The 24,081-nt window shown below is 48.1% G+C and overlaps 1 protein-coding gene across 4 annotated transcripts in view; it reads right to left on the reverse strand.

Moving 5' to 3' along the window:
- Nucleotides 1–17,957: 17,957 nt before the first annotated feature.
- exoc6b (exocyst complex component 6B) overlaps nucleotides 17,958–24,081 on the reverse strand; it is a 102,379-nt gene continuing 96,255 nt past the window's right edge. For 2 of the 4 annotated variants that reach the window (XM_035426634.1, XM_035426636.1), the window contains 2 exons: nucleotides 21,054–21,166; nucleotides 17,959–18,255 (listed from right to left, as the gene is read on the reverse strand). In XM_035426634.1, coding sequence (XP_035282525.1) covers nucleotides 18,129–18,255; nucleotides 21,054–21,166 — 240 coding nt within the window. In that variant the 3' untranslated portion in view covers nucleotides 17,959–18,128. Of the gene's footprint in view, nucleotides 18,256–20,390; nucleotides 20,403–21,053; nucleotides 21,167–24,081 lie in introns of all 4 variants that reach the window. The other 2 variants (XM_035426633.1, XM_035426635.1) reach the window with 2 other exon arrangements.

Here is a 24,081-nt window from a genome sequence, read left to right on the forward strand (position 1 = left end):
TCTTAACAACAAAATAATTTCGCGAGAATTATTCTCCGGTTTGACAGACTCAGCCTACGCTGGCTCCAGTTGGTCAGAGTACCCCTTGTTTCCATAACGCTTCCCAGAAGCACTGACAGTCCTATCAAAGCATGGCTCCTCTGTGGTCAGCCTTGTTTCAATTACCCAGAACCACCCGCTATAAGCTCATATGCAGAGACACCCAGCCCAGACAGAGAATTCAATCAGAGCATCTGTGCCCAGGGTCCATTAAGACTGTAAGAAGGCTCTGGCCTTGTGCCATCTGTTGAAGTCATGGACACCTTCCTGAGCACCCTCTCTCCCCTTCCCAAAAATTTAGGAGAATCCTTCCATCATCCCTGTTCCTGAGTAGATTTAGCGTCGAGGGAACCCAAAGATCTGCGCTCAAGCTGGTTTGGCTTGGTGCTGTTCTAATTCCATGGAAACTACTGGAACAGGAATTAAATAAAAATGTTTAAAAGAAATATCAGAAATGTAATTGACCAAATAATGTGACCAGGTGCTCTAGTAGGATGTGAACCTGGCAGCCTTCCAGGACTAGGATTGGGCATCTCTATGAACAGGGAATATAACCTTGCCCTGCACCCTAATCCTGAGTGTACACACACGCGCACATACACACACACACACACACATATGTACACACACACACAAACACACACACACACTCTTTCTCACACACACACATACACACAGTATTTAAAGGCATTTTTATTTCCCGTAGTATGTTCATGTATTTCTAAACCAGCCCTGTACGTACGCCAGTGAGGTTGATGGATGTTGTGGATTACCGGTGACAGGGCGGCTCGCCGCAGACTGGCATGCAGCGGCGAGCGGAGGGCATTGTGTGCCGGGCTGGTAATCTCCTCTGTGCACCCAGCCAGGCCCAAACCCGCACTGCTACCCAGCCCCGGTGCCAGCCCCTGTGAAACCAGCACCATCGCTCACACGCTCAAGGGCATCCTGTCAGCAGCTCCGGGCACTGCCAGGGCTATGAAGCCAGCAGAACCATGTGGAAATACGCTAACATAAAACTTTCAATGAGAAGATTCAAAGGGGTCTGTGTCAACCCATACCCTGGGCTGGCTAGAATAGGATGGGCTTCCCCACTGAGGTTCTTCGCAAGCTTTCCTCCTACTGTAAGTGCTGCCCAGGGAGTTTCTCCATTTCAGGGTGACCTCTGGTTTACTTTGTCTGGGTTTAAGCCAGGTTATGCTGTGAAGTGCATTGCGACAAATCCTTTGTAAAACTGAATTTAGGCTATATAAATAAATAATCTGATTTTTATCTATTTAATGGAGGTCAACTCTTCCTGTTTGGCTCTGTGTCTTTGAGGATCACTGAAGCTAAAAGTGACTAACCCATAAACATAGTATGAGTCAGTCAGGTATGAATCATTGATTTTCAGTACCAAAAATAAGCCCTTTTCTGAAGGGGAACAGTCGGCCTGTTCTGCCAAAAGACACCAATTTTCAGCTCTGCCAGCTTTTATACAGGCAGATATCCAGGTATATACCCCTCCACTATGCCAGGCTTATAACCAGTCCACGATGCCAGGCCTATAACCACTCCACTATAAACTGGGTGATATCAGTGCCATTCAGAGTGATAAACCAACCCACTTTCAGGATGCAGATAGTATTTCCTAACCAATCACTTTACTCACATTACTCAGTGAAGGCGGGTCTAAGATGAAAGCTAAGCAAACACAAACCTCCATGAACCACTTTGATCAATTTAAGTGGCAATCTCTATGCCTCCAAATGTGCTTTAGGATAATCTCTACAGGATTGCTGAAGACAGTTGCTGATGTCAGTGGACAATCATTAGGATGTCATCTGTGGATAATGATAGTGATGTCATATGTTAGAGTGAATATTAATTAAGTGCCACTCCAATCCTGGTGCCTGAGTCACAACAATCCAGCCAGTGGATGTTAAAAGTGAAGGGTCCCATCTGTAAGTGAACGCTCCATCTAAAGGTACTATACACTTGATGGGCAGTTGTAAGCAGGCAGGAGGTGCATCTATTGAGACGGACACCTCCCCTGCTGACCGGAACCTTCCCTTCCCTGTGTGATGCTACTGCCAGTTAGGGTAGAGCCTGCAGTGTCACCAGCTACAGTGGGCATCGCCACCGGTCACATGCCAGGCCATAAGGCACGAATACTCTAATCCCTCAAGGCCAGGAGTACAGCCGGTTTTCATTCTTCCTCTCTAATCAGGGACTGATTTAAACCTGCAACGCCCGGTGAGTTAAATCTCTGGCCAATCAGATGCATTAATTGACCAATTTACTATGAGGCAGAAAAGAAAACCACCAGCACTTCTGGCCTCGAGTGCCAGATTTTGGGTAGGCCTGCTCTAGGGCCTGTCACTTTTCTGAAAGCCAGTTCTGTAGTAGAATTTGTCATTTGGCTGCCCCTCATGCACACAAGCATATATTTCTGTTAAAGCTCCGCTATATGCCTGACTCATACAGGTATGCTCGTATGCAAAACAGATAAACCACTCTGGATATATGACATATATTACCCACAAGTGTGGTAGAACTAGAAGTCTAACAACTTTGTAATGCTTGCCTGAGGATTGTGAAATGGCTAAATGTTCTTGCAAAATGCTTTACTACAGATATGAAATGCCTGTCATTTCATCTTCTTTTCTTCTACCCAGTGTCTGCTTACCCCAGGTTGGATAAAAAAAATATATTTTCTTTTCTCTCTTTCTTTCTCACTCCCCCACACAGTTTATGACAGTTTATGTTGTTAGAGATGAGATGTTTATAGATTACATGTGTACGAACCAGGACCTCAGGGTTTTCCCAGATGGCTGTGCAATGAAGGAAGAAGATATCTCTCTGCGGTGTAAAGATGCCACCCCAGCACTGACTCATGGGAAATTATGTGCCTCCCGAGGCAAAGCCAACGTGGGGGGCGGAGCATTGTGCTGTCAACTTGTGCTGTACGTTCTCGCAAAGATGAGGTGGGTAACCATGGTGAACCTCTTCTCTCAAACTGTTACAGAGAATCCAGCCCTGAAACATGCCTGTACGAGAGCTCTGACTGTGTGTGTGTACGTGTTTGTGTGTCTCATGAGACAGCGTATTTTGATTTAAACGTGTTTAAGGCGGCCTGTACAAGATAAAAACCCGTCAGAGGCTCCCATCTGAGCCCTGACCACCACCACATGTTGCAGGATCCGCATCGCTGTGATCAAGATCTGTCTCTCGACAAGAACTTCTCTTTCAATGGAGCAGATGAAGGAGAAGAAGAACCAGATGACCTGAATGGCTCATCATCCGAAAACCCCCAGCTCCAAATGCGGAGCAGCCTCCACTGGGCTACTCCAGGGGGGTCGCCAGAGATGTATCTACGGGCCCAGCCTCTTGGGCTCCTCTCCCAATCACATCTCAGTCTTCAGGGTTAAGAATCTGCTCCTTTAAAGAACCTCTCTCTCACCTCAGCAGCCTTTTTTCCAGTTATATTCGTTTGTTTTCGTTGACTTATTGCATTTTTCAGGGATCAAAAGCCATAGATTTCAATCATTTCAAATTTCAATTGATTTCAGCCAGAGAAAGCAAATTAATCTTCAAGTGCACACTAATATCACATTAAAATGCAATACAAAATACCTTATGGAAAACGCATAAGGAACTTGGAATAAACTGCCCTTTAATGACGCTATCAGCTCCATGTTTTGATGGCTTTCTTACTCACTGTTCCCATTCATTCCCAACAACGGGACAGAGTGGATGGCTTGCCCCCTTATTTATTTTTTGCCTTTATGCAGGGAGGGGGGAACAGAGAGGACTACAGACAGAGAGGGGATCACAGAAAATACCACGGTGAGGAAAGGCGGGGACCCAAACATGGGCCGAGAGTCAGGCATCCCACGGACTGCACCATGTGGCCAACCCCCACAATGCATTTCTCATCTGCCCGTTGCATTTGAACGAATCATTTTTTCATTATGCAAAATCTATTCTGAAAAAAACTTTCCATCCACTCATCCTGCTCTCACTTAATACAAGGATAGATTATTATAGAATATCAAAGCTGTTCAAAGGATTTGGTTGTTTTTTTCCCCGTACTAGAATTATGAAATATTGTAAAGAAACATATAGATCGTAGTAGTCTCCAAATGTGATCTACTGCATTCATCCAGTACTCTTAATAAGGCTTAAACATAATTTCACAATGATAAACTACTCTTTTCACCATTCATAATCACTGGCTCATGGTCAGGACTTGATCGCATCACTTATCACTGAACACTGTATTACACCTTCACATCTAAACATGAGAAATCCAGGTGAAGTTATAGTGCACCAGAGAAAGCGCTTTCTATTGGATTCAGTCCTGCAGCCTCACAGTTCAGAGTCAGGGACTGGCCTGTGTCTCACCTGGCTGTCAAACACAGCACTGCTCTTTTCTACTGCTCTCCTGATGTGTCTATTATTCTAAACTCCTTTGCCCATACTTTAGATTTTACCAGCTGGTTTAATATCTGAGGCTAAAATCTGCCCAATTGTTATGGGCATTTGCCCAGAAGTCCCCATTACCTCAATATGAATCTAAGTACTGATACTGGGCCAGCCAATGCGGATGGCACTCCACCCAAAGCTGGTTCTTCCCAAAATTTCTTCCCATCAAGGAGTTTTTTCCTTGCCAATTTTTTCCCCACTTTTGAGGGTTCAGTCCCAGTCATTCCTATTTTCATGCAATGCGTCTTTTTGGCAGTGTCATTCTTAAAGAAAAGCAAAAAGCGTGCCCCGCCCACACACACGCACATGCACACACACACACACACACACACACACACACGCACACGCACACGCACACGCACACACGCAAGAACTGAATTTAATTAAATTTTGACTGAAGCATTGCACTGTACTCTTAATGTGGTAAATACTGTCACAGACAGAGGGATTGCTGAGGGATTGTGTGTCCTTGCTGGAATCAGTGGGTTCCCAAGCTCTGCGTTCCTCTACAGAAACACTGGCTTCCTCTGCTGTAAGTCTTCTTTTTCTCCTTAATGTCTGTGTTTAGACTGTTTAACACAGTGCTTTTCATATGGAATCTGGGAAAAATACATTGGAAAAAACTTCCTTTATGTGACGATTTCTGTAATATCACCTGACACCTTAATTTCATGTAACTGCTTGGAAATTATACAAGAATTGTCGTCAAACCGTTTTACTGATAAAAAAACTATTATTATTTTATTTTATTTAGTCTTTCACTTCACTGGGAGCTATCCAAGACCCCCAAAATGGGACTGCTGAGAATATTAAACATGTGGCAGCAGTTTGTACAAAAACAGGCTTAAAACAAGCTATTTATAGCTGTCAAGTCTTTAATGCTTATCAAGAACCTCAGTTATATTGATTAGAGCCGCCTTTTGAGATCAACCCACTCATAAAAAATGAACTGCCTGCCTTGGTAATTACTGCAACCTTACTTCTAAATATTCAGTTTTATTCATTCATTCATTCATTTCTAAGTATGGCTATACAGACTGAGAAATAATTAAACAATCATGGAATTTTATTTAATCCTTTGAAGAGTAGGCTTTTTGGAATGCTTTTTCAACTTTTAAGTTGTCATTCTAGAACTCCATTGCTTTCACTTACCAGTAGTGATTGTTACAGCATTAGAATGCTCAGTTAAGAATATTATAATCATGTATTTGTGAACCTTAATACAGTCATGATAAGATTGTTGTACAATCTGACACTGATATCAGTCTGGCTCAGTGTGTATATAAATATACATTCCAAAAGAGCTTTGTTTGATGCTTTTTTTAAAGCTTGTTCCTGACAAGACAACATAGTTAGCAAATGGATTTTCTGAAAATAAAAATAAAAAATCTAAAATTCAATCAAACAGATCAAAGCGCCATTTCAGTTTCCCTACATTTCCTATGAGTGTTTGAGAAACTATGCAATTCCATCAGCATTGTCTCTATCATTTTCATTTGTGTTTACTATTATTCTAAGCGTGGGTATCTCTGTGGCTGTCTCATGCCCAACCCTCCTCTTTCCTTGCACTTTCCAGAATTTTCTTAGAACTGTAGCCCATTCTTGATTAGTTAGGTGCAATTGCACTATTATTGCCTTGTTATAGATCGTCAACCATCAAAGTCATTAGGTTCATCTTTGAGTGCAATCAGCCGCTTTATGTTACAGACGTATTACCTGGATGAACGCACAAAGACAACCATTTCAGCAACTTAAAGCTGGGTGATTGTGATTGGTTAGATTGGTATATGATTACTTAAATACCATCATTTTGTATAGAATTTAGTTTCAGTTGTTTTTTATTATGTTACCACTGTTACCTAGCCATACTATGAGCTATAATATGAGCTATTCTGTAAGCAGCCCTGGATAAGAAACTCTATTTAATGATGAATGAACATAAATATAAATGCCCCCCCCCCCCTCCTTTTTATGACTTTTGTTCTTGTTGTTGGTTGTTGTCAAACATCTAACAGATGTCAAGGTGACGACAGACGTCTATCAGCATGTGGTTAAAGGGGAAGTCAGAGGAGGAAGACACCTGTGGGTTCAGAACAGCAGGCACAGCCATAGATTCCCTGGAAGGTACCTGTGTAAAATACACTTGACATGGGAGGTGCGACAGGAGGAACACCAGTGGAGTGTGTGTGTGTGTGTGGGAGGTGGTGAGAGGTGATAGATGCACAGACTGAAAGACGGAGAGATATCCGAAGAGGAGAAGAGCTCCTGACTCGTTACCCAGGACAGGGAGCGGTGGGAGGGGATGGAGAGATGAAGGGAAGCAAGGTGAAAGAGAGAGAGAGAGAGAGAGAGAAAGTGAAAGAGAGAGTGATTGATGCTCCCAGCCGTAGCCCGGTTAGCCCGAAGGCCAGCCAGATCACTGGAAGCGAGTAAATATCCCGGGGATAATTGAATGGCTCATTCACTTGAGAGAAAGCAAGACGGATGAGTCAATGATAACCCCCTGTCTATGCCGTGGCCTGGTGAGGCAGGCCGGTGGCTTTGTGCAGAAGGAAGTGCTATTAGCATATGCAAGGCCCCCCATTGACGCACCTCTCTCCCTCTCCCCCTCTGCCCAAAGTCCCCCCCTCCCACCCACCCACCCATCCGGCACCTATGATGGATGGGTCCGGCCTGGAGAATGCTGGGAAGTTGGAGCGCGGTTTTCTGGGGGTGGGCAGCCTTTCTCTCCCTCCTCCTCCTCCTCCTCCTCCCGACATGCTCCTCTTTGGCACTTTGGCTGAAGAGAGACAGGGGAAACCTGGCGTTTTGTCTCGGCGACCTTTGACCCCCGCGCCATCAATAACCCCTGGGACGGGAGCAGGCCGAGGTGTGGAGCCCCTCGTTTATCTTCATCTGAGGAGCGCGGAGGGTGCGCTGTCACTCCTCTCATGTCATCGTCGCTCGTTCTCTTGCCCACCCCCCTCTTTCTCCGCTTCACTCCGCCTGCCTCTCCTCCCTCTTATCTCAAGCCTTCTTTTCCCAGCCCTTCTTCTTCCGCCTCTCTCCTGTCTTACTTCTTTTTCTCTTTTCACTCAGATTCTCTCGCTCTTTCCTTCTCTTACCTGTCTTTCATCTCCTACGCAGTTTGATTTGTGTCAGACGGTCCATCTGCAGATTTACTTGTTACATAAGCTCAGGTCTTGAGCTTCAACCATAACGCCAGTTGGTAACAGAACTTTCCAGTGCTAAATTACAGCATTTTAACGTCACTAAGGACAAACCTCCATTTCCGCCAGTATTGTTATTGGCAATACCCTACATAAGATGCATCCAACTTGAACATTTTAGCTTCAATGGTATAAAGCAGGGGTTCATGACTCCAGTTAGAGAGGGTTGTAGTGTGTGCAGGTATTTGCGGTTTTCTTTCAATCAGAATCCAATTAGACCTTCAAAATGAAACATATGGATTGTTTAGCTTATCATTTACTTAATTTAAGGACTTAAGTGCTGAAACTAGCAGTTTGGCCCTCCAGGACTGAAGCTGTACACCTTTGGTACAGAGACAGATCTTTATACATTAAAACTACTGAGGTGACCTCAGGTTAGTTTACGGGAAGAGCTCTATTGGACAAGTGCAGCTTTGCTTCCTGCACCTGTCTCTCCTTGCGTCTGGTCGGAAGTAAGAGATTCCATCTGATCAGGCCCTGGTCATCGGGATGCGGTGGTTTTATTGGTCCATCAGATTACAAATTCAGATGAGCATCTGAGCTTTCAAGAGCAGCAGGTACATTCATAACTGGCTGTATTTACATGGTTGTCAAGAATAAATCAGGACTAGACAACTATGCAAACGGCCTCGCTATTGTTTTTACCTGGCACGGCATCTTTCATGTGCCCGATGCAGCCACATCTCTTTGAACTGGGGGGGGGGAGGGGGGGGGCAACAATAACTTCCTCCCTCCCAATTTATTTTTACTCACTTCCTCATGAGACAAGGACACAAGAAACCACAATCAAGTTTTGCCATCGCATGTAAAGTGTTTTTTGTTTCTTTGTCTTTATTTAAACTGGAGCCCTGCAGCACGCTACGCCGCTCATGTCCCTTTATGAACCGGGACACACACGATGCGGAGGCTCAGACGGGCACCCCGGGCCCCCGGCCTGTCCCGACCTCTCAGAGGCGGGGGGGGGGGGGGGGAGTTCTCACGGCGTGCTAGCCTTTTGGCGGCTCGCGCGCGGCCTGTGTGACACCGACCCATTCACCAGCTCCGGGGGCTTCGCCCGTCGCCGCTCCCCGCCGCTCTCGGCTTTCCAGAGCGATGTCAGCCCTGCATAACCCTTTCAGCGTGCCTTTGTCACGTGTACATTTAAAACAAAGCTACTGGCCCCCAGACTGTTTGAACTTCTGATGCTTAGTGTTTTCATGCCACTGTGCAGGGCAGTGAATCTCCATCCCCAGCAACGGTGACCTACCAAAACAAACAGTGCCCTCTAAAAGTATGGGAAGGGTAGAGTGAAATTAGTTATTCTTGCTATATTAAGGCATTTGCATTTGAAATTAAAATTAATATGAGACAAATGTACAGACAATTAGTTTGTATTCTATGGTATTTACATGCGTATGTTTTAGCGTTGTACAGATACAGCTGTTTTTATGTTAAGTCCCCCCCCCCCCCCCCCCCATTTTAGCTATGCAAAAGTTAATGATTAATATAGAAGTAAATCAAAGCAATAGTCTAATATAATAGCCCTTAAATGCAATAACGACATTGAGTTTACAGCCCATTAACATCACATTAACAATTGTTTGGTATCTTCTTTAGAAATGTCTTTCCAGGACTCCACTGCAGCCGCTGCATTACATAGTAAAAATAACAAATTTCACTCCACCATTCCAATACTTATGGAGGGTACTAAAATGTGAAAAAATGAATTAATTCAGGTGTTTGTCACCTGTACAGCAGACATCATCTAATGAAGAACGGAACTTTCCCAGAACAGAGTGTGGCTAATTTTGATGCGCTGGATGTTGGTTTTTAATCATTTATTTTGCCAGTCAGTGAATCATGACAAGCAATGCTGAACAAGAAAAGTTGCTGTGATGTGAAGAAAATAAATATTTGGCTTTTGTATTACTCCGTATCCTTTTAACAATAACATGCGACTATGCTCCCAGTGACTAAGTAGAATAAATGCATTTAAAAATGAATACAGATGTAAAGTATTTTAAAAGTACGATTAGAAATGCAGAACTAGAGCCGGGATGGGATGGGCTTGGGGGGCAGGGCGGTAGAGAAAGAGATGAGAACATGTCTGGAATACAGTCTCCAGAATTGGCTTGATTGGCAAGAGTAGTTAGGTCATCCCAGAATTTGCATCGCTTTGAGGCACCGAAAGCCAATTTTGGTATTTTGGCATGCGATTTGTCTCAATTTCAGTGAGTTACTGGTTGGAAAGGATCGGTCCATTGTTGCTCGCTTGTTTAAGTTTGGACTGAGCACACTAAGTTGCTGATTGAACTCACGTCATACTCAATCATCACTGTTGATGCCCATTATGAACCATATGGACCTAATCGCACACTGGATCTGTCCATCTTTTTTAAAATAATTGTTCTCTTCATTTTGAAGTTCATCTGTCAAGTGTGCAGTCGCTTCTATACCTCGAATGCAACCTGCAAAGGACACTGCAATTTCAGTGTGCGTAGTGTAAGCAGTGCGTTGGCAGTGTGTTCAGTGTGTGCAGTGCCTGCAGTATGTGAGCAGTGTGTTCAGTGTGTGGGCAGTTCAGTGAGCCAGTGACTAGACCATAAATGTGTGATCAGGTTAGGCAATGGTGGCCACTGTCTACCTATCCAGCCAGATCCAAAATAAAATGATAAAATTGTGTATAACTTCATTATTCTGTAAAGGGAGCGTTCACAAATCCAGCAGTCAAATTACACCACACAATTATTTAAAAGAACGATTAAAATACATATATATTTTTTTGAACTTCGGCACTAGCATTATTAGAAGAGATTTGTGATCTATTTCAGCGTGACAGAGTTCTTTCTTTGTTTATAACTGTTCATTAATCTTAATTTTCACAACCATTTTCTTCAGAATGTAAACCATTTTTTTCATCGTGTAAACACCAGTAATGTGCGGTAAGCCATGTGGTTTGGAACTGGGTTCGGACACTCCTTATAAAGGCTAAGAGGTTCTGAGCCTTTTTATCCAACTGTCCCACTGGAGCCAATGACAAATTTCCACACAGCAGGCCACAGGACATCTTGGACCAATCAGAGGAGAGGGCTCTACTATGGACTGTACCCCAAGGAAGCCTGGCTGGCTATAACAGTCGCGCTATACCCCATACCAGGAGAAAGCTAACCGAATCCTACTGCTACGGAGTCTGCTATCAGATTCAGCTCCTCACAACAGTGCCAAAGCTTGAACTTGAGAACGCAGGGCCCAGCCTGACCTCCAGTTCTTTTGCAGACAGCCACTCAGTTTGAGACATCCCTGTCTAGATCCATATGGCGATATGGCCATCACGCTCAAAATATCTGGCTTGAGTCAACCATCTGCAAAGTGCTCTTTGAGTATTTATTTACAGTTTAGCAGATACAATTTAACTATCACGTGCAATTTTTTTTTTTGACTGATCACTTGGTCCGAGTTTATACATGTATATTTATTCCAAAACGTGAAGACTAGAAAATTAGATTATTGGAATTTTCCATTGGCCTGTAAGCATAACATTGTTGAAAATACGTTACGTGAGTTCGAGGGGCAGCATAGCACTGCTAGGCGCGGAGAGAGTGTTTCGCCCTGCCTGCGCGTGAACGAAACAGGGCGAAATCTCGTTTGCTTGGCATCTTCCAGCAGCGAGGACACACTACGGGATGCGGGAGTGCAGTAGTGCGGCACTGTGTCCCATTAAAATGTTTCGATAACGCTCCATAATGCAGTGCGGGCAACACCAGCGCGCGCGACGGTTAAAAAATGACACGCTTTCTCATTTTGTTTTCAAGGTAACGGGCAGCAAGTCAGGAGAAAATGTTTGTGCGCACTCGATTGCTTTATTGGAATCAGCTTCCTCGTTGAAGCGACTTTGAGCTTGGGTTTGATATTTCATCCGAGTGTGAAGCAGCAGAGGCCCCATCAGTGGTAAATAACGTAATTCGCAAATGAAAGGAGAACGGAGAACGGAACTTACGGAAGACGGGGAATTTTAACTATACGGAGCATGTTACACTACTGCGTTCAATGAAAGTACGCATTAAAAATGAAAGCAGAGTTTCACAATCTTGGAAACAAAATACCACTTGGTAATGAGCATCGCTGGTGATGTCTTCATTAGCGATGTTCTCACGTCCCACAGTTGCTTTTGTGGGGACGTGAGAACATCCCCACAAGTTTCCCGTCCCACAGTTTCCCCTCATCTATCATGATTTGTATGAGCAAACAACTCCTTTAAACCGCACATTTTCAGCATTTCAACCTTGCACTTCAAGCTGGTTTTCCCACAGCTCCACGTGCTGAACTGAGCACCATTTCCCTCTCGAGCATGGTGACCACATGCGCCTGCACCAGACCCAGATTCGCTGCCTTCGTATAATCTCAGCATAAATAACATAAGATGCCCCTCATTGCCTCCTTGCAATGCTTCGTCAATGTCTCCTCTGTAATTGCACACGATTTGAAAAACATAGGCGCGGGACTTGATTGTTTTCAAGGACGTGAACCCTGCAGGGTCTTGACACGCTTCCAAGAACAACGCAAAGCAAATGAACGCCGGCGACGAACAATGGTGTCAGGTGCGATCGGATCTCCTACCATGTTAATGTGCGTCTACACCGATCGATAGGTAGATCAGTATTAGACCGCTAGATATCTCATATCTAAAAATGACAGTACTGCGCGTGTCTCCGCGAAATTGGATTATGTAGTCACATTCCCGGCAGGGGCTGGACATTATCATCATCATAACAGTGCGCAAGAAGGCTGAAGGGCCTCAATACCCATGATCCCTCTGGATAATAGTAAGAATAGCGGGCCGTGGCAATACCGAAATGCCCTTTTATATAATTTTCAAGGATCTGAAAACATATTATCCTGCTGTTTGAGGGTAGTTTACATCAATCATTACATGACCCTCTGTGAACATTCATAAGATGAATCAAATTGGCTGGGAGGGGGGATTATATAATATTCGGAATGCACAGTAAACGTTCAGTGTAAAATCCACTCTGATATTACTTTTTAACTCAAGTACGTTAATATGAGTAGAATGCACATTGACTCTAATAGAATATTTTATGAATATAAACACTGTTAGAGATGATATGACACTTATAATTTTGTTGTATAAAGGAGCCAAATAGTTGGTGAGTGTATGGAAATTTGCGGATTCATTCAGGAAAGTCCCATAACTTGCCAGTTGGCCTCTTAAATTCATCTCGGTTTGACGTGCAACCCGAACGGGAATACAGGGTGTAGTTCGCCTGTCTGCTAAACTGGCACAACGGACTTCCTCGTCCCTGACAAAACTGGTTTTGCTAAGCTATGAACTAATCCCCCTCCAGAGCGTTGTTGTTTTGAGAGTTGTCCGTAAAAGCATGCTAGCGCACAGCAGCATAGTAGCTGCTGGAACCTGTGGACGCGCCCTGCGCTGTTTTCTCTACGATACAACACTGACCCCATAGTCGGACTCACTCCACACCAGTTTAGTCAGCCAGTTTTTAAATCTGGCACTGGTGTCCTTTTTCTCAAAGCCGCAACTAGCAGAACACAATGACTCCCCAGGAGCATACTGATTTGACAGACTACTCCACATGGGTCCCACTGACTAGACAGACCATTCCCTATGGCCCCTACTGATTGGTTAAATGAGCTGTCCCTTTGGTTGGAACTGCTAGTATGGTTTGTTCATTTTAAATGTTATGGAAATGTTCTGGGACTACGTAGTATTAATACCCCTCTGCATATGAAATGGCGAAACATAGAACACTAGGCCCCACATCTTTGTTCAGATTGAAAAATCCATTTTTAAAATGACCTTTCAATCCCTATGTTCTCTTTATTCCTTATGTCTAACTAGTTTAAGGCCTGTCAATGAGCAACTAACAAATTAGGCATTTGGCAAACACTTTGCACCATATGCACTTGACAAAGTGACGAGTGCATTTAATATGGTAAGCAAGCCCCACAGAGGCAAGAAAAAAGAAAAATGACAATAAAATAATAACCACCATCGAGCAGCAGGCGCACGCCAGGAGACCTGCACGATGCAGTAAGAAGGGAGTTTTATGTGCTGCCTTCTCAAATGGCTGGAGAAACACAACCTAGAAAACCGTGCCTTAAAATATCCGCAAGATTTACACTTTGGCACTGGCGTTTCCAGACCGTGGTTCGGAAGGCTCGTGACACAAACACCCAGCCGTCGCCGCGACGGCGATAATCACAGCCAGCAAATAAGACAGAGGAGCGCACAATGGACCATTCACCTCTGGAAGGACACTTAGGGCCCAGACTTAGAGGCTTCGCAGATTTAAGGTTGAGGATTATCATTTTTCTTTGCCAAGTAACACAGTAACATAAATTGTCCTTTGAGGAATACACGCAAAAAAAAAAAAGAGTAAGAAGTGGGACTTAAATAATAAAACGAAAATTAATTGAATTTCCCTCTGGATAACCTCCAGCCCTGTGCAAGCTTCTTAAATTCTACTAAAAAAAGTGCATTTTGGACAGGAATCAAGGTGTTGTCACACAGCTCTCATTAATCAAAGATTACAGGGCAGTTTGAGGTCAGCCTTCTATTCTTAGAAGACCCGCAGGAGAGGATGAAGTTCTCCAGTTCTGAAGCTACTGCATCCAGACCTCACCTACATTTAGCGCTTCCAGTCTTCACAGAGGTCGATATCGGCGGTTGCTATGAGACAGTGGGGGGGCCACGCCCTCCCTCTGAGGCAGAGCAGAGACAGCGGTCTTCATTTTCGCACTGTGTCCACTGAACACTATACCCACCGCATCACATTAACAGACAACGCTGTGTGCGTGTGTGTCCACTGAACACTATACCCACCACATCACATTAACAGACAACGCTGTGTGTGTGTGTGTCCACTGAACACTATACCCACCACATCACATTAACAGACAACGGTGTGTGTGTGTGTGTGTCCACTGAACACTATACCCACCACATCACATTAACAGACAACGGTGTGTGTGTGTGTGCTTGTGCGCGTGCGTTTGTACGTGTGTATGTGTGTGTGTGTGTGTCCACTGAACACTATACCCACCACATCACATACACAGACAACGGTGTGTGTGTGTGTGTGTCCACTGAACACTATACCCACCACATCACATACACAGACAACGGTGTGTGTGTGTGTGCTTGTGCGCGTGCGTTTGTACGTGTGTGTGTGTGTGTCCACTGAACACTATACCCACAACATCACATTAACAGACAACGGTGTGTGTGTGTGCTTGTGCGCGTGCATTTGTACCTGTCTGTGTGTGTGTGTGTGTGTGTGTGTGTGCTTGTGCACGTGCGTTTGTACGTGTGTGTGTGCACGTATGTGCAAGTGCATGTATATGTATAAGTGCTGTGCGTGTGGCCAACAAGCAACCCAAGCAACTCAAACAGATATCACACAGCACACGTGAACTCATAGATGCTCCACATTCACTGACAGTTACAACCACCTCACCATCGTCGCTTACCACCCAAATTCCTTCCCTGAGGACACAGAACTCCCCCCTGCCAGGACCACAGGACTGGACCATCCACCTCAAAAGGGTGCGGGGGTGGGGCACCACTCATCACCGCAAAGCAGGCGAGAGCACAGCTAAAGCATCTCCATCTCCACGGCGAGACGGCAGTGTCATCCCCCCCCCCCCCCCCCCCCCCCCCCCGGGGTAAGGCCCCGTTCCCGTTTCGAGGCAGAGCAGTTACACAAGGGCGAGCGTGGGAACGGCCAGAGGGGGGAAAACCACTCCGAATGTGGGAACAGAAACTGCACCGCAGCCGGCCCAGAACCAAGGGGGATTTTAGCCTGTCGTCAAACGCGTCAAAACTCGATCCAGACGACAAGCCCAGGGCTTTCCTCCCGAGCTGCGCGAAAAACGGTTTCGCAACGAATCAATAGAACAAAAAGCCCACGCGCGGTTTTTTTTGACATCTTTCGTTCGTTTCTTTATTTATTATTGATCCGTGTTTGCCTCAGCTTCATTAGTATTGTAATAGCCCAAGGTCATTAGTGGTTTAATGTAACACAAACTGTACAGTGCGCCCCGTCCCTGTGGGCAGACGTGAAACACGCAGCAGTCTTCCGTGGCACTTATTGTCCGCAGGCCCCTCTTTCTGCTTCTGCTTTTGGGATTGGCTCGGGCTGGACCAACCCCCCCCCCACCCCCAGGTCCGGCGCAGCGGACCAGGAAGGGGCGGCGGCCCGTTTCCCTGGTGCTGCCACCGACCTGAGACCAGCCGCAGCACGACAAACTCACCAGCAGGCAGGAAAAAAAATGACCATTTAAACAAAACAAACAAAAAATATAATAAAGTCAAGGCACGTCCACAAGTTCATCCAACCGCAGACACTTCTGAAACATGGCTACCTGCAGACGGATTAATACGCACGTGCTCACGCACGCACGCGCGCACACACACACGGACACGCACACACACACACACACACATGGACACGCACACACACATATAAAAAGAAACGCTAACATGGCAACATATTCTCCACCTTACGGTTATTCCTCGCGGAAGACTGGGGTGACAGTGGAGGTCCTTTTTCCCTTTTTTTGTCCGTGTGATCAAAATCTGTGCCTTTAATTCAGAGCAATCCCTTTAAGCGAGAGCGGAACACGCACACTGCACAGGCAGCGCAGAACGCAGTCAGCCCAAGATAAAAGCGCGTCAGTTTTCCCTCTTCAACACACACAGGCGCACACACCCATACACACACCACAGACCATACACCAAGCTCTCCCTCACCCAGAAAATTTTTTGTTTCCCCTCTTCAACACACACACACACACACACACCAAGCTCTCCCTCACCCAGAAAAACTAAACTAAACCTAAACGCAATCCAACCACCCCCAAGCACCCCTCCCTTTAATAAAACTGTATTGCACCCACATTAACATGACAATAACAAATGGAGGATTTAGATCATTAAATACTTAGAGTGATTTCTTTTTTTAGCTGTGCTTATAACTGTACACATAGATTGAGACCCCCTAGTGAGTCATAAAGATTGGAAGACCTAAGAGCATCAACAGACATGTAATGACCACGTACAGCATGATTGGAGAAGGGCAGACTTTGTAGATAGTTTTGATGAGAAGACCCAAAGGCTGTAGTCAGAAGGCACACTCATGACTCCGCCCCCCACCCCACCCCACCCCCCACAGTGAAGACTGTCCTCCTCATCCCACCCCCTCCCCGCCCACTTCCCCCTCTCTGCCCAAATCCGGAGAACCCTTCCAGGAACGACAGTTTTTGGTATCGGGACCCCAGGAGCAGAGCCTGGGGGGGGGTGGGGGGGGGTGGGGGTAGGTGCGTGGTTAATCCTCAACCCGCTGCTGGGGGGGGGGGGGGGGGCTCGAGGGGCTGCCAGCAGATCAGCAGGTGGGGCCGTTGTTCATAGGGATGGGGGGGTGAGAGGAGATATCAGCCGTTACTGCAGGATCTCTCAGAAGTCATACACAAGGTCAAAGGTCGTGGGTCATGGGTCAGGCCGTAGCTGCTTGTCCGTGTTCCTCTCGGCAGGGCCCGCATGCAGCCCCGCTCCGCTGAAGAGACCCGAGGGAACCCCGCCGCCCGCCACAGACCCGGGCTTCCCACAGCGCTGGCGGCTCACGCGGGCGGAGGAGGGCACTGACCCGGGGGGTGGAAGCGCAGATCGCGGGCTCAAACGTCGGAGCGCAGCACAGGAGAGGCCTACGGGCGGCCTCAGCCACCGACGCGGCCTACCGTCCGTTTGTACGGTCGAAGCCATTTCCAGTTACTCAGGTTACCGCTGGGTGCGCAGTAGCTATGACGACCATACAGCTTGTGCGGTCTTGTCAGTCCCCTTTTTAAACATAACGCGCCGTCAAATCCAGCGAAGCACAGTCTGACTGAGAGCTGCTCGGCCAATCGGCACAGGGGAAGACGGACAGGTGACCTGCGGTCCGCCTCTCTGCAGGGCCCTCTCAGTGCGCGGGTAAGCAGGAAGGAAGCCGTGTCGGAGCCAGAGTTGCCGTGAGAGACGCGTGCAGTTCATTCAGCCCCACGCTTGATTGGCTGTGCAGCATGTCGCTTAGCGAAGATACGCTAGGTTCCTCCCTCTGTGCTACAGAAGGCAGAAGTTCAGCGGGGGAACCACTTTCAGACAGGAAGCACAGAGGACGTCGGTGTTAAGGAGGGGTGCGGTTTTGGGTGTGGCTTTTTTGCGGTGGCCGTGTTTGGGGCCGGGGGGGGGGGTGGGGTGGGGGGGGGTGGGCGGTGGAAGTGTTCCCCGTAGCGGGAGTGTTTGGGCACAGCCGGTTTCTTCTGGTCACGCGAGCGTCCCTAGGACGAAGCGGTAGATTAGAACTACAGGGAGGGGGAGGGGGGGGGCGTGGCTACAGTCAGCTAAGCGAGGCGGGGCGCTTAGGACTGGTGGGCAGAGATGAGGTTCCTCAGCTGCTTGACCACGGTGTCGATGAGCTTCTGCTTGTCCCGCTCGTTCTTGCGGAACTGGGCGAACACGTTGTTCTTTCGACTGGTGTCCCTCATCCTGCGAGGATGAAGGGAGGAAGAGAGGGAGAGAGAGAATGCGTTAATACGGATTAAAGATGCCAACAATGCATTGGTGAAGCCTAATTCCTAATCTTCTACACCAGGGGTGCACACCTCCGATCCTAGAGGCCAGTCTGCGTGCTGGGTTTTTGTTCCAACCAATCGGTTTTAGTTTTCTAATGGCTCAATAAACTACGGTGGTTCACTCCTGTACTTGAGCACAGTGAAATTTTTAGGATGCAATTGCAGTCTGTGGCTGAATCTGGTGTTTGTGCAAATGTCAGCTCAAGATATGATTGAACTAATTAAATTATTAATAGCAGAAGTTGGCACAAAATTCTGAAATGGATCGGTCCTTGTTGTACACCTGTTCTACACACAACCAAGACACTGTGTCACATGACCCTGAAAACCAATCACTTGTCCCCTTATCTCCCAAGATTCTATTATCTGTAAGGTTACTGCAGTCCACACAATCAGCTGCTTTTATTAGAACGGCTTCATTTTTCTGTACTTGGGCTTGGTTGTTACGGCGATAGCAATCTGGGCCCTGGTGATGGGGGGTGGTGCTATCGTTTGTGGTGGGGGGGGGGAGGGGGGTGATTCCCACCGAGCGGGAAATCCGTGTGTGTCAGGGAGGTCATGACCAGCAGCAGGTGAGCGGGAGGTGGACACGGCGGTAACCACGGTGATCCATACCCAGCTAAAGGCCTGTGGGACATGTAGTCTTACTGCCGTGCCCCCGCACAGTATGTAAATACACCACCAAAACCCCCGATGGTGATAGAGGCAGTTGTATTGTGTTAGATGTGAGTTACTGCTCATCTGAAACATGAAGCATCAATCACTCCAGCACGCATGCACACTGCACTGCACTTCCTGAATCCCATGCAATAAATGCACACCATGCAACGCAACCTGCCGTCTGAATCACTAAAAGAACAACCCTTTCTCTCTCTCTCGCGTATTTCCATAAGTAAAGGCAGTGTGGACTACCGGAGCTCAGGTTTCAGCATACAAAACGGTGCTGTGAAATCCAATACCGTGCATCACATCAGCAGACATTCAGCAGACTGTTGATTTCCAATCGCGTGCCCCCATTCCCTGAACAACGGTTTTAAATACCGGCGTCTCTCGATTAAGGTGACAGAATGCGCCTCTTTCTCCCACCTCGCTTTAAGGAGCCGGGGAGAGTAATGAACGCCATTTTCACAAAGCCCCGAGCGTCGGGGGCACTCCCGGGGTAAGTGGAGCTCTTTCTCTTCTGAGTAAAATTAATCTCTGATCTCCTGAAAAGGCTCCTCTCTCTCTCGCTGGCCTTTTCACTTGTGCCGGGGCAACAAGGCGAGTAACGTACAGAGGGCAGCCAGAGGGTACAGTGATGAAGGACAGCCAATCCCGCGTGTGCGCGCACAGCCAATCAAGAGCTATACACACACACGCGCACGCACAGCCAATCAACGACTATACATGCGCGCACGCGCACACAGCCAATCAACAGCTATACACACGCACACAGCCAATCAATAACTATACACATGCTCACACACGCACACCCAATCAACAACTTTACATGTGCGTGCACGCACACACCCAATCAACAACTATACACGTACGCGCACACGCACGCACAGCCAATCAACAGTTATACACACATACACACACGCACAAGCATGGACACACAGATGAAGAACGGGAAAGCAACAGCTATACACATATATGCACACACAGATGAAGAACAGGCAATCAACCACTACACACATATGCACACACACACACACACACACACACACACACACACACATGAAGTACAGGCAATCAACAGATATACACACATATGCACACACACACACACACACACACACACACATGAAGAACAGGCAATCAACAGCTATACACACATACGCACAAACACACACACACACACACACACACACGAAGAACAATCAATCAACAGCTACACGCACGCACACAAACATACACACAAAGTCGAAGACCATGTGTAGACCGTTACATAACTCGGCACTTCTCGAAAACACACAGAGCCATGCAAAAAAAAACGAGGGGGCAGAAAAAGGTCTGGCGGAGAGCGCTGACAGCCACGTCAAAGCCACAGATGCGGAAAATACTCACGCGCGAGAGATCCTTCAGAGACAAGACAGCAGAGGAGAGGAGAGGAGAGGAAGAGAGAGAACAGCAGTCACAACGGCGCTGAACCTGGGCCTGAGTTACTGTGTGAATCTGCGCCAGCGGTCTCCAACCTCTCCACCTTAACATCAGCACCCAGCCGAAGTGACCAGGTGAAGTGAGTTACCTGAGTAACTGACTGCTCTAACTGATTAATTAAGTGCCGGATACCAATGAAAACCAGCACAGCCTGTAGCTCTCCAGGACCAGGGTTGGAGACCACTGATCTATACGATGTGCACGTATCCATTTATGGTCTCCTATCCTCCTTCACAGTGGAAAATATCTGGCTCTAACTCTTACACACTGATCCGGTCCCTTAATATTCTGGTGATGTCACTCAGCCTGTTTGAGAGTCCTCACTTTCCCTGTCATAAAGTCTGAAGCCACCTGTCAGTCATTCACAAGGTGCATGGAAATTCAATGTGAAGGTGATTCGTTGCCATTTATAGACGGGTCAGTCTGTCGCGTTTGCCTGTCCGTCTCTGTCCATACCCCAGTCATTTGAGCCCAAAATATGATCCGAAGCCACTGCTGGACACTTGGCAGACAGCCTGCCAGCGCTGCAATCCACCAGAAGGGGGCGATATGTTCGCCCAGCACACTTACTTCTCCAGCAGGGCCAGGGCGGTGTGGGGGTTGACCCTCAGGTACTTGCAGGTGGGACGGCCGTAGTCCGCCAGGTAAGTGGACCAGTCCCACTGGGTGAAGAGGTCCAACAGCTACAGACAGACAGAGAGAAAGAGAAAGAGAAGGGAGGGGTGTGGGAGAGAAAGGGAGAGAGAGAGAATGAATTATTGAAGTGTCAGATAATGGCATATTTTTTAAATGATAGTTCCATCAATATTATTGTTGTTCTTGGGATTATTTTCATTGTGTGATTATGTGCAAGTTCTTATGCACACACACACATTAGTCAGAAGTAATCCATCATCTGTTCCAAGTAAAGGAGGAGAAAAACCAGCATAAGCTTGAAAGTGAAAATAACACAGCTCTTATTTTCGTTTTGACCCTGTACACAGTGGAGGTGGAAAAAGCAGTGAGTTAGAGTCTTCAGTCCTGATGGGAGGAAGTGGGGACCTAACAACCCCCCGACCCCGTTACCCAAGGGCTGTCCGGTCTCAGAATGACTCATCCACGCTGCGTTGCTGTTCTCCAGCACTGAGCTGTCAGGCCCGAGCCAGCCCTCCACCCCCTGCACTGCTCTTATCACCGGCAGCGCATTGCACAGCTGCCCACTGAACGCAAGCATGCACACGCTCGCTCGCACACTGCCACACCTGCACCTACTGTACGCGTACACACCCAGCCACACACACACAAATGCGCTCTGGGACAGTGTTTCGGTGAAGCCTGGGAGAAACGACAGACGAACGCACGCGTGCACGCACGTACACACGCAGGGCAGCGTGAACGGGAAGTTCCCCTGTGCCGAGCGACAGCTCATCGGACGGAGGAAGCGCCCTCTTATACACCGAAACACCGACGGCACGCACGGTCTCTACGGCAACAATCTCCCCCCCCCTCCCCCCGCTGGCCTGTGCAGGGCTCAGATAAAGATCAGGGCGTCGGATAAGGCAGATTTACACGTCTCACTCACTCGCTCTTTCTCTCTCTCCGCGCACTCCATCCATTCAGGGAGAACGAGTGCGGGGAAGAGGAGCGGCGGCCGACGCCGGCGGTAACGGCGGGGGGTTGAAAGGAGACTGGGGCGGGAGGACAGCGAGTAGCGGAGCGTAGCGTAGCGTAGCACAGCGCATGGGGCAGGAGGACAGCGAGCAGTGGAGCGCAGCGCATGGGGCAGGAGGACAGCGAGCAGCGGAGCGGAGCGTAGCGCGTAGCGCATATCGCACGCTAAGCGGCGGGGGCCGTTCCGGGACGCGGCGATGAGTCGCGCGCGCACCCCGACCTCCGTTTGACCCCCCCCCCCCCCCCCCCACCACCACCCCCCCCCCCCCCACCACCACCCCCCCCAAGTCCCGCCTTCAACCTCTGGGTGAACTTCCACTCCGGCTCCCTCCCGCGGCCTCACCTCCCCGCGACCCCGCCGTTATCGCCCAGCGCTCGCTGAACAAACACCCCAGCGAGGACGCGTTATTACTTCCTCTTATTCTTCCCAAATGAAGGGGAGGGGAGGGGGGGGGGGGCAAAGACAAGTTCTTCTCCCTCCCCCCTTCTTGTGTGTCTGCTGTTTGGATAACAGTGCCTAACGATTATCCAGACCTGTGTTTATTTGTTTAGAGAGTTCAGGGGCTAGCCGTCGGGGGCGGGTGTCTCGGTCACGTAATGGCTAACTCCGGCGGCCTGTCGGAGGCGCTGGCTGTGCCTGCTGGCGTGGGCTGACCCGGGGAGGCGGCGCTGCACGGATGAGACAGCGTTTAGAGCCATACACTGAGCTGTGGGGTACAGGCAGTGTTTCAGGACGTATAGCCAGTGTTTTGGGGTGTATAACCAGTGTTTTCGGGGGGGCGTACAGCCAGTGATTTAGAGTTTATAGCCAGTGTTTTCAGGGGGGTGTATAGACAGTGTTTCGGGTTGTACAGACAGAATTTTGGGGGGTATATACAGCATTTTGGAGTGTACAGACAGTGTTTTGGTGTGTATAGACAGCTTTTCGAGGAGTAGAGACAGCATTTTGGGTGTATAGACAGCGTTTCAGGGTGTAGACAGCATTTTGGGGTGTAAAGACAGCATTTTGAGGTGTATACAGCACTGAGGGGACAGTGATACACAAACACACAAAGCACACAAACACACTGGCACACATACACCAGCCTGCAGGCACCACCCCCGCTCCTCCAACACGGCACCCCCACTGCAACCCACCCGCCCCAAGCAGAAACTCCAGGACAGCAGGGAGAATCAGAGCCCGTGCCCCTCTCTCTCTCTCACTCACTCTCTCTCACACTCTCACTCTCTCTCTCTCTCTCACTCACTCTCTCTCACACTCTCACTCTCCCTCTCTCTCTCTCTCTCACTCTCCCTCTCTTTCTCAGCCCTGGCCGACCCCGGCGGCAGTAAAACTTGGGCTGAACTGCAGAGCTCGTCTCCAGCGCTCGTCTCCAGCGCTCACCTCTGGCCGCCCCTGCGCCGCCGCGCCGCTGCGCCGCTCTCTCCCCCCCCCGCTCCCCTGGCAGGCCCCCGCTGGCCCGAGCTCTAACGAGCGCTAGCGCGGAGATGGAGATAACGACGATAACAAACAACAGAGACGCTCGGCCGCCCAGCTAAACAAAAACAAACACCCACAGCGGCACGCCGAAAGAGAGGGGAGGGGCGTGGGGGGCGGAGCCTGAGGAGGCACTCGGGCGCTGTCGACGGGCGCGGCTGCCAGGTGATGAAGCTGAGGTGCCGTCCCCGAGACAGACAGCTTTAAGAAAGTGCGCACTTCATTACGCAACTTATCTTCCCATAACACACTATTTCCATCATCTTTAGTATTGTCTGGATTATCTGTTCTATTATGTACATATGTACCGTAGGAATCAATGAGCTTTCAGATACAAAACACATTTCTGTGAAACAGACAAAGTATTATCTAATCTAATCTAGTTATATAAAGGGAGTCAAATCCTGCACTTCTGCTCGGAAGCCAGGGATTCCGACCAAAGGGGAAACCTTAACCAACCTCGAACGCAAG

Source organism: Anguilla anguilla, chromosome 7, assembly GCF_013347855.1.
Source record: "Anguilla anguilla isolate fAngAng1 chromosome 7, fAngAng1.pri, whole genome shotgun sequence".
NCBI lineage: Eukaryota > Metazoa > Chordata > Actinopteri > Anguilliformes > Anguillidae > Anguilla > Anguilla anguilla.